At 33.0% G+C, this 10,115-nt stretch overlaps 1 protein-coding gene across 1 annotated transcript in view; it reads right to left on the bottom strand.

Moving 5' to 3' along the window:
- Window positions 1–3,696: 3,696 nt before the first annotated feature.
- Window positions 3,697–10,115, bottom strand: part of LOC139516460 (uncharacterized) — a 9,607-nt gene continuing 3,188 nt past the window's right edge. The window contains exon 2 of the mRNA XM_071306596.1: window positions 3,697–5,797. Within this exon, the coding sequence (XP_071162697.1) occupies window positions 4,591–5,790 (1,200 nt within the window). The 5' untranslated portion in view covers window positions 5,791–5,797 and the 3' untranslated portion in view covers window positions 3,697–4,590. The remainder of the gene's footprint in view (window positions 5,798–10,115) is intronic.

Raw genomic sequence — 10,115 nt, 5'->3', positions numbered from 1 at the left:
TGGTGACCGTGTAGGGGTCCCATACTATGGTTCCATATTCCATCGTTGATCTGACAAGCGAGATGTAAGCTGTTTTTTTTACAATCTTGTGGACAGTATTTCAAATTTCTACTTAGAAAGCCTAGTGTTGAGTTTGCTTTCTTTGCCACGTTTTGATATGTGGGTGGTCCATATAAAGTCTTTTGAAATTTGTAAGCCTAGGTACGGGTTATGCTGGACTTGTTGAAATATGTGTCCAAAAATATAGAAATAGAAATTTTGTCGTTCAATGTCTATTCAAAACAATTATAATTGTACTTGGAGAATGGTGGTATGCAGGGTTATTAAATTAAAAGTTATGCTCTAATTAATTATTGCAGAAACAGAACGAGATTAACAATTATCTAGATGTTCTTTAGAATTTTTAAGAATCCATATATGGTTAATACTACTACGCGATTGAAACAATTTTGTCGTTTGTCGTTCAAAGTTTTATCAAATTTATAATAAAACAATAACATTATGATATATAATAGAAAAATAAAATAATGCCGGAATCTTTAAAAGTACAGCCACGTTATAAGAAACAAGGAAACACAAAAAGTCGCATATACAAAACACACAGGCAAAAATGATAGACAAAACAAACACATTGACGAGATGCATAAGTACCGAGCCACGTTATATGGATATCACACAAAACAGACCAAACAGTAAAAGTAATATTAATAATTGAACAAAGACAAATAAAAGAAAAATATAACACGAAGTTAAGATTATGAACAACGTCAGTACGCAGAATCTATACATCAAGACCATCATGTATTATTTGTGAAGTTGATACGGAATATTAACAACAAGGTCGTGGTACCTTCCGATGATCTTTAAAAAAAAGGACGATACGTTTTTTGACATACCCCTGGTTTATCAACTTTTTGCCCAGACACTGTTGACGTTTTACAAAGTCTGAGTAAGAGCTGCAAGCTCTTGAATATCGAATAAGCTGGGAACTGTATATCCCATATGCAGGTGAAGTTGGTAATTTGCTACTAAGTTGGGGAAAATTTATAATTTCAAAATTAAAATCGTCTCGTTTGTCATAGAATCTGGTACTGAGATGATAGTGTATGTCATATTTGAGATATAAGTCTAACAAATTAAATGTTTCAACATATTATTTCTTAACTCATAAACAAATTAAAAACATGAGCAAGAGGGAGGAAACAAACCATATTAAAATTATTTTTTATTACCTAATACTGTATTTTACTGTTTTACTAATATTTCTATATTATTTGCTATTTTTCTGCCATTTTTTGTTTCATGGTCTATTGCACTGGAAATTATCGTTCTAATGCACATGTGTGCAGTCTATTGCACTGACCTGTTATGACCTCTTATTATGGAATCTGATTAGTTGAAAGGTATTCATGTTGTCCAATCAAATTTGGTCTTTTAAACGTTTTTGGTATAGCCGTTAAATTTTTAAGAATATTTAATATGTTGACTGTAATTTTTTCTTGTCATTTAAATAACTCTGATTTCATGTCCGTTTTATTAAATTTCTATAGTATTGGCACACGGCACCTTGACTATCGTCCCTCCTCTGGTATTGGTTGTACATGTATGCTCCTTACACATTATAATCAAAACAGTTGTTACTTTCATGTGTTTAATTTCTAAGAATTTGTAAGAACTGACTCAGCATGTATTAGGTAATAAAACAGTTATTTAATGTTTAACAGTGCAATAGATCAAAATATATTTCTCTCGGTATGAAGATCAGCTCATTGTTTTATTGCCCTCAGCCGTTGGCTTCGGGCTATACAACAATGCGCTGATCTTCATACCTCGGGAAATATATTTTGGTCTATTGCATAGTTACATATTGAATAACTGTATACTATTAACATGAACAATTTAATTATTTTATCACCAAGAGAGTAAATAAAGAAAAGGCTTTTTAAAAAGGATGATTTCAAAAACAAAATCAGTTTTATTATTGTTTATCTTTGAATTTAATTAGAACCGTTTAAATAACCCCAGTATTAATAAACCCTAAATACATAGTCGTTAACCGCACACCGGAGTAATAACTAGAGTTACACGTCTTAAATTAAACACTTGCGGTCATTCAACGAAGATTGTCTACAGTCAAATCTAACAATTGATGTCAGAGAATTTAATTGCAAATCAACTATCTTTCATATATTTTCACAAGTTGTTTAAAATAATTTCTGCACTTGATTGTATGAAAATTGAATTAATGTAGATTTATTTTCCAATTATACATGCATTCCCCAAATATCATTTCTAACAAAAATATATGAAATGATGACATTCTATGTTGATATCATATTCTACATATCTAAGCGACATCTTGCGAAATAAAACAAAAACAGCGAATGAAAAAAATTGGGCGGAAGAAAAAAAAACAATTAAAAACCAATTGTTCAGAGAACAATTGAAGGTCTTTCCATCAGTAAGAATCTATTTAAAAATGAAAATATTAAAATTGATTTTAAATATCAGTTTCAGTGTCAAATGACGGCTTATTGTACGCTGATTCCAAAAATATATGGTTTCTATATAAAAAGATATAAATAAGGGATATAATAGTTTACTTCCGGTTTAAAAGATATTACTTCCGGTATTGTTTGCAAGTGTAAAATAGCTGAAATCCTACGGAATTGTTGAAGTTAGTTATATCCGCTTTACTTGACACTGATTCCAAAAATATATCTATTTCTATATACTTTTACATTGATTTAGTACCAAAAAAAAGGTCACTTCCGGTTGCCCTTTTAAGGTCACATGGCTTACAACCTAATGCAAAACGTCCCATGGCTTTATCATGTGTACATATGACGTAAAAGCAAAGGTCAAAATTTATAACGTTAAATTAACATATGACCTTGAGCTCAATTTCAAGGTCATAAACCAAGGACCTCAAATAAAAAAAAAACCTCTAGGCCTCTTCTTTATATCGTTAATGAGTTATATTACCATAATATTGACATTGGATATAAAAAGGGGGAAAACTCACATCAAATGTCTACGTACCCTTTCGACTAAGATTTATGTGTTACGACATGTCGTAACTAACAATTTTGTGAAATATTTTGTCCATCTTATATGATTTCTGATAATAAGAGATAACAAGCCAAAATCAAAATTTTGAACATGACCTTGACCTTTGACTTTGACCTCATTTTCATTATTTTAGGCCAATGACCTCAAATCAAAAGACCTTAGGCCTCTATCACTGAATGTTTTCCTGTTAAAAATACATTTCACTTATATCAAATACAAAAGGGAAAATAAATCTCATATGGGGTCTCCGGATAGCTTCGGTAAAAATTGATAAAATCATCCTGAGGATATAACGGGCAATTTGGAAAAATAAGTTTGTCGGTTTCTTATACAGTTGCGAATATTAAGCGATAACAAGAAAAACTGTGTTCGGGGAGATAACTCTGATAAGTATTCGGTTAAGCAGGGTCAGTTTCAAAAAAGTATAAACTGTTCGATATCATATTCCAAATATGTAAGCGATATCTTACGAAACAAAAAAAACAGCAAAGGAACAAAATTTGGAGGAAGAAAAAAATTAATAATCAGAACAAAAGCAATAGGTCTTTCCACGGAAAGGTGGAAAGACCTAATAATCAGAAGAAAAGCAATAGGTCTTTCCACGGAAAAGTGGAAAGACCTAATTATGCAAACAAGTACACAAAATTTCAAAATTTACAAAAAAAAGTGCTCAGAATATTATATCAGAGTTACATTAACAAAAAATGAACACCATGTGATATATAAATTGCTCAAATCAATGTAGTAAGTTGAAACAAACATCAATCTGCAAGGGTTGTCCTCGATTTTTTCTTCTTCTAAAAACAGTTCCTATGCAAGATATTTACGAAATATTTCATTTGTAAAAGAGATGAGACGCACGTTAATCAAACTTATACAGTCATCTCCCAGAAATACTTTCTTAATAAATAAAATCGCTTATCCTTCGATACGATTCAAAGATAAAGATTTCACAACAAAATTTGAAACATTCACATTAGCCGAAAGAGTTTGAGAATTTGCTTTACTGTAAACCAATATTTTAATAAACGGGAAAAGTATAAGGTCTATATAATATATCGTTGACATTCTATGTAGATAAATTTGGTAATGCATGCATCTTTGGGTAAGACAACAGACAATACAACATGCACAAATCAACAACTTCTGTTTAGTCCTTTATCAGATGTTATAACGTATTAATGGATTTTTTTAGCTACAGCTACAGCTAAACAATGCTTGTCCAACAATAAAAAAAAAAATAGAAATGCGGACCCTATCGAATCATTTTTGTATAATCCTGATATTGGTTGGCTATATTCACTTTGCCTAATATCTAACTTTCTGTGTAGTGTTGTCGTGTTGTCTGAAGTTGTCTTTCTCTTTTCGCTATGATACGTTCCGTGTTTGTTTGACTTGTGACTTGTTATTGACCCTTTGGTATCTCTTCCTTTGCGTTTAATGCAAATGTCTCCCTTCGCGTTGGATATCAATAGTCAAAAATAAAACATTCGCCTTTCTGTAAGATTAAGTTTGATATTAAACTTTCGTGTTGTTTTTTATTGGAAGCCACAGAACATCTTGTGGCCACAAGTTAGATTGTATTGCACTTAGATCGAATTGTGTAGTCCTAAACATTCTAAATGGTTTGAATTTCCATTCAGCCATAAAGGTTTTTATTATTTCTGATGACGGTCGCTTTACATGCCACGCCCACTCCATGATAATACCTTGCACATCTAGACGTTTAAAAAATTCTTTGGCACCAAGAAGTACCCTATGTTCATGACCTTCAACATCAATTTTCATAAATACTTTTTTAAACTGTTGCATTTGTGGAATTAATAAAAGGTTATCTAACGTGGCAGCATTTTCTTGCACTGTTTTCGTTTTGAAATGTCTCCCACTGAATTTCCGTCTCATCTTGTCCCATATTCCATCAGAATCAACATGGTTAAGACCAAAATCAGTGTTGCTGGCGCTGTACCTTAACTTGCGCGTCCCACTCGAGTCGGACAAAATGTTGTGAATTAATGTTATTCGCGATCCGATATTTAGATAATGTGCAGACGCACATACGTGTTCGATGTTTGATTTGACAGCGTCAACGGCGATTGAGTTCCTCCCAATCAATGCTGCAGCTATAGAATGTTGTCCAATATTTGTTCCTATATCAATTAAATTTATGCTTGGATCTTTTTGCAGCTGATACAGTACTCTGTTTATTGTGTTCAATTCAAAAGCACCTGCTCTTCTGATTACAGACGATATGATATCGCTTAAAGAGTGTGTAAATATTTTTACGCTCCCAGCATTTGTTGTATATTTATATAAAGGGAAATCCCTACGATTTATGAAAATTGTGTATGGTTTACAAATGCTAGATAGTCTCCATTTATTGTCAATAAAAGACAAATCAACTGGAATAGTATGTCCAGGTGGGCCTCTCTTTCTAGGTAAATCTGGATATGTTGTTTTTACTTGTGTATCTTTTAATCGTGTATGGTCTCTTTCTACATGTAAATCTGTAGATGTTGTTTTCACTGAGGTGTCCCTTAATCGTATATGGTTTTGTTTAATATGTAACTCTTTAGGTGTTGTTTTCACTGAGGTCTCCGTTAATCGTGTATTGTGTAAACCTTGATTACAGTACAATATTTCATATAACGTCGCTAATAATAAGCTGCACATCATTAAACTCATGCAAATACTTTTCTGCAGTTTTTGGTTGTAGTACATTGATTATCTGAAATGAAAAACATAAACATACATATATAATCAACCAACTATGATTTAAAATGAAAAAAATATCCTCATCGTGAATTTTGGATTGTCTTGTAACTTTCTACACCAGAACGCACGTTTTATCTACAAAAGATGCATCAGTGATGGTGTGATAAACAAAGTTAAAACGGCCAAATAAAAAAGAAATGCGAAGAGCATTTAGAAACCACGATTCCTAAAGTTTTGCCAAATACAGCTTAAATCATCTATTAAAAAATGATTTCTGTTCTCAATTTATATTTACTAAGAGTTATGACTATATCAATGATTTTTCGTGAATGCAAAGAGGTGGCATATACAGTTGATACAGGTTTAGACATAAAGCGTGGCAAATACATATTAAATTAAATTCATCACAAAGCAATACAATATCAATTGACATATCATTAAAAATAATAATAAGACATAGAATCATTTAGATGTTTTAAAAACCTCAAATAACACATGTAACACTCAGGATTTAATATTGTGAATTTGATTAAAGATAAAAGTGTGTAAGATTGCCCTGGCGTGACCAAAAAATTGCAGTGCATATCTTCTTCAAGACGTTTGACATACATTTTTGTAAATAAGGAGTCTTCAAAAGTACAGAATGAAACTTTTTCCAATGCTTACATAAAATGAATAGGGAAAACTCTTCATTCCTCACTATCCATTGCACAGAGAATCTCGGTGTTTAAATTTTGAAAACTGCTGGTAAAAATCCGAATATATATATAAATAAATAAAAAGCTTTTAACTCTCCTTTTTAAAGTGTGTTCTTACGGAGGTTGTTGATTGAACTTCATTATTTATTGTTTATTTGCTGGTCATGCATAAAGTTATCAATTATGATATTTTCAGCAGTGGTACCATGTAAATGTGTTTTATATTGTGCCGAATAACATACAACAGCAGCACCTGCATACGGGGTATATATCTCTCAATTGATACGATATTCCCGTGCTTGCATTTCCTATCATGATTTTCTTGATAGAGGGTTACTGCTCACAAGGAAGCTATTAAATCAAGAGTTCCAAATGGTGAAGTTGAAATCATCCCTTCGTAAATTTTACGGACGCCATCACGAGTTGGTTGACCGTTATGGAATAACCATTTCACAAATGATATCGGATATGTTCCTCACGTCGTAACTACAATCTCCTTCCCTTTCATGAATTTGACCTACCGAATTAGACTATTTACCGGATTTGTAATCACATAAGCAACACGACGGGTGCCGCATGTGGAGCAGGATCTGCTTACCCTTCCGGAGCACCTGAGATCACCCCTAGTTTTTGGTGGGGTTCGTGTTGTTTATTCTTTAGTTTTCTATGTTGTGTCATGTGTACTATTGTTTTTCTGTTTGTCTTCTTCATTTTTAGCCATGGCGTTGTCAGTTTGTTTTAGATTTATGAGTTTGACTGTCCCTTTGGTATCTTTCGTCCCTCTTTTTTTATACAATATAATCATGATTAAAGAAACATTAAATAGTACAGGTTATGGCTGCGTAACATACATAAGTTTGAAAGACTTGAAATCGATATCTTTTTTCAAACTGTCAATGTCACGGCAAACATGAGACTGTATCAATGGTTTGATACACGTAGCTTGAAATACATGAAGTTTTGTCATTTTCCTGGTGATTGACATATACTACATGTTATTCTGAGAAAACAAGCATAACCTGTCGTTTCTCAAGTATAAATGAATCCGAATATTCAATACGCATTTTTTGTTTATACATTTTTGTGTGGGAATTTCAGTCTGCAAATGATCTGAACTGCTTTTTTTGAGTAAGTGTTTCGAGTAAATTTGCCACGAAATTGTGCCCGTAATTATTAAGACTTCCGCTGTACGGTAATTCTTAAGGGGTTTCAGAGTTTCTCAATTAATGAAGTACATATTATGTATTGATTTTTTTCTGAAACATTTTTGTTTCTGAACGTTGCATTACTTCGACCGCTGATATCCACCCAGCCCCATTTTCTTACTGTATTTATAATAAGTTATATAGTTGTAGCTCGTGGTCACCTACATGTGCACATGTTGTTTTACACGAGTTTTCTTTATCAGCAGTCTGTTCAACAAAACAATCTTAGGACTAAGATTGATCGTAAGTATACTGAATTGTTCATGACTTACGATCAATCTTAGTTCTAAGTTTTTAATTTGAAACAGAGTCCAGGAATTCAAGGATCTACGGTACCTGTAATAAAAACTTCTAAAGACAACACACTAAAAGTCTGGATTTTGTTAGAATATTTTAGAATATTCATATGATGCGATTGCAATTAAATCGAAGTAAATCAAATAAACGGTTTTAATAAATTTGATAAAATTTATTTAAAAAATGGTACTACAAAGCAATTGTGAAAAATTTCAGCTTGCCTGTTAGTTCAGATAGTTAGCTTTGCTTATCCCTGAGAAAAGCTTATACTACTTTTTTCTGCTCGTGACTAACCGTTCCATTTTGGCTGATCTAGCGACGTTCACGATGAATCAATATATATATTTTTTTAAATATGTATATTAAGGGAAAAAAGGGGCCAAATGGTTTTATCTTTTAAAATTTTTTTAAAATGAGACTATTACAAGTTTTGTGTAATTTAAATTTGTCGTCGCAGTTAAACGGATATATACATGTATGTACATGTAATATTAGCAAATCTAGTACAAACTAAGTAATTATTTACAGCTTGTCTTGCAGTCTGCTCCACCGTTAAAAATCTTTAGAATTTAGGTGTCGACAACAGCTTTAATTTATATATATACTAGAATGTATTGTAATCTTAATCCTGGGAGATTCTAGGAGTAGCGCAATTTATGACAAACGTACGCACATGTTTAGGTGCCATGTTTGTTATTTTAGGCTGGAAGCATTATGAGGAACCTTTCATTTGCATAAAATCATTGGCCCTACTGGTTGCTTGGCAACAGTTGATTCCAAATTATGGTTGTTATTTATTAATGAAAATTATAGTACAGGTTGAATTTCAGTCAGCATGAACGCTACGACTATTTGAAATGTTATGCTTTTTAAATTATGAGGGTATCTAGATGTTGTAAGCACTTGTTTGTGGTTTTTTTTTTTTGTGTAACACAGGTCAGCCTTTATAACTTTTGGATGTCCTAACAGGTAACTTTAACCATGTGTACTTTGCATAAAAAAGAGGGACGAAAGATACCAAAGGGACAGTCAAACTCATAAATCTAAAACAAACTGACAACGCCATGGCTAAAAATGAAAAAGACAAACAGAAAAACAATAGTACACATGACACAACATAGAAAACTAAAGAATAAACAACACGAACCCCACCAAAAACTAGGGGTGATCTCAGGTGCTCCGGAAGGGTAAGCAGATCCTGCTCCACATGCGGCACCCGTCGTGTTGCTTATGTGATTACAAATCCGGTAAATAGTCTAATTCGGTAGGTCAAATTCATGAAAGGGAAGGGGATTGTAGTTACGACGTGAGGAATATATCCGATATCATTTGTGAAATGGTTATTCCATAACGGTCAACCAACTCGTGATGGCGTCCGTAAAATTTACGAAGGGATGATTTCAACTTCACCATTTGGAACTCTTGATTTAATAGCTTCCTTGTGAGCAGTAACCCTCTATCAAGAAAATCATGATAGGAAATGCAGGCACGGGAATATCGTATCAATTGAGAGATATATACCCCGTATGCAGGTGCTGCTGGAATGTTGCTACTTAGAAATGGAAAGTTCACAATTGGAAAGCTGAAATCATCTCTTTTGTCGTAAAGTTTTGTCTTCAACCGACCCTCATTGTCAATTTCTAGATGTAAGTCAAGATATGAAGCTGACTTAACTGTATCTGTAGTATCCTTTATCTCCAATTCGATGGGATAGATGCGTTCCACATAGTCACCAAATTTTGAATTGTTTAGTGAAAGAACGTCATCTATATAGCGGAAAGTAGAGTTAAAGGATATTGCTAACTTCTTATCTTTCTTCCTAAGAAGTTCCTGCATGAAGTCAGCCTCATAATAATAAAGAAACAAGTCAGCAAGTAGAGGGGCACAGTTTGTTCCCATTGGTATGCCGACAGTCTGTTGAAAAACACGTCCTCCATATCTAGGCCTTCTTGTGATATCCAAGTTCAAATCACCTAGTCCTTTAATGGAAATAAGTGTTTTTTTGGGCAATCTGGTTCAAACCTAAGACGAGAGAGAGAAGAGTGGTTGCTTCTGTTATACTAATTGTTTGTTTCTGCTTACATGGATTTAGACTCTAGTATAGGGTTCTCATGGTCATTCTTTTAATTTG

The sequence above is a fragment of the Mytilus edulis genome, chromosome 3 (assembly GCF_963676685.1).
Source record: "Mytilus edulis chromosome 3, xbMytEdul2.2, whole genome shotgun sequence".
In the NCBI taxonomy this organism is placed as follows: Eukaryota; Metazoa; Mollusca; class Bivalvia; order Mytilida; family Mytilidae; genus Mytilus; species Mytilus edulis.
The sequence above is the reverse complement of the archived record's forward strand: the minus strand, read 5'-3'. Positions and strand labels throughout refer to the sequence as shown.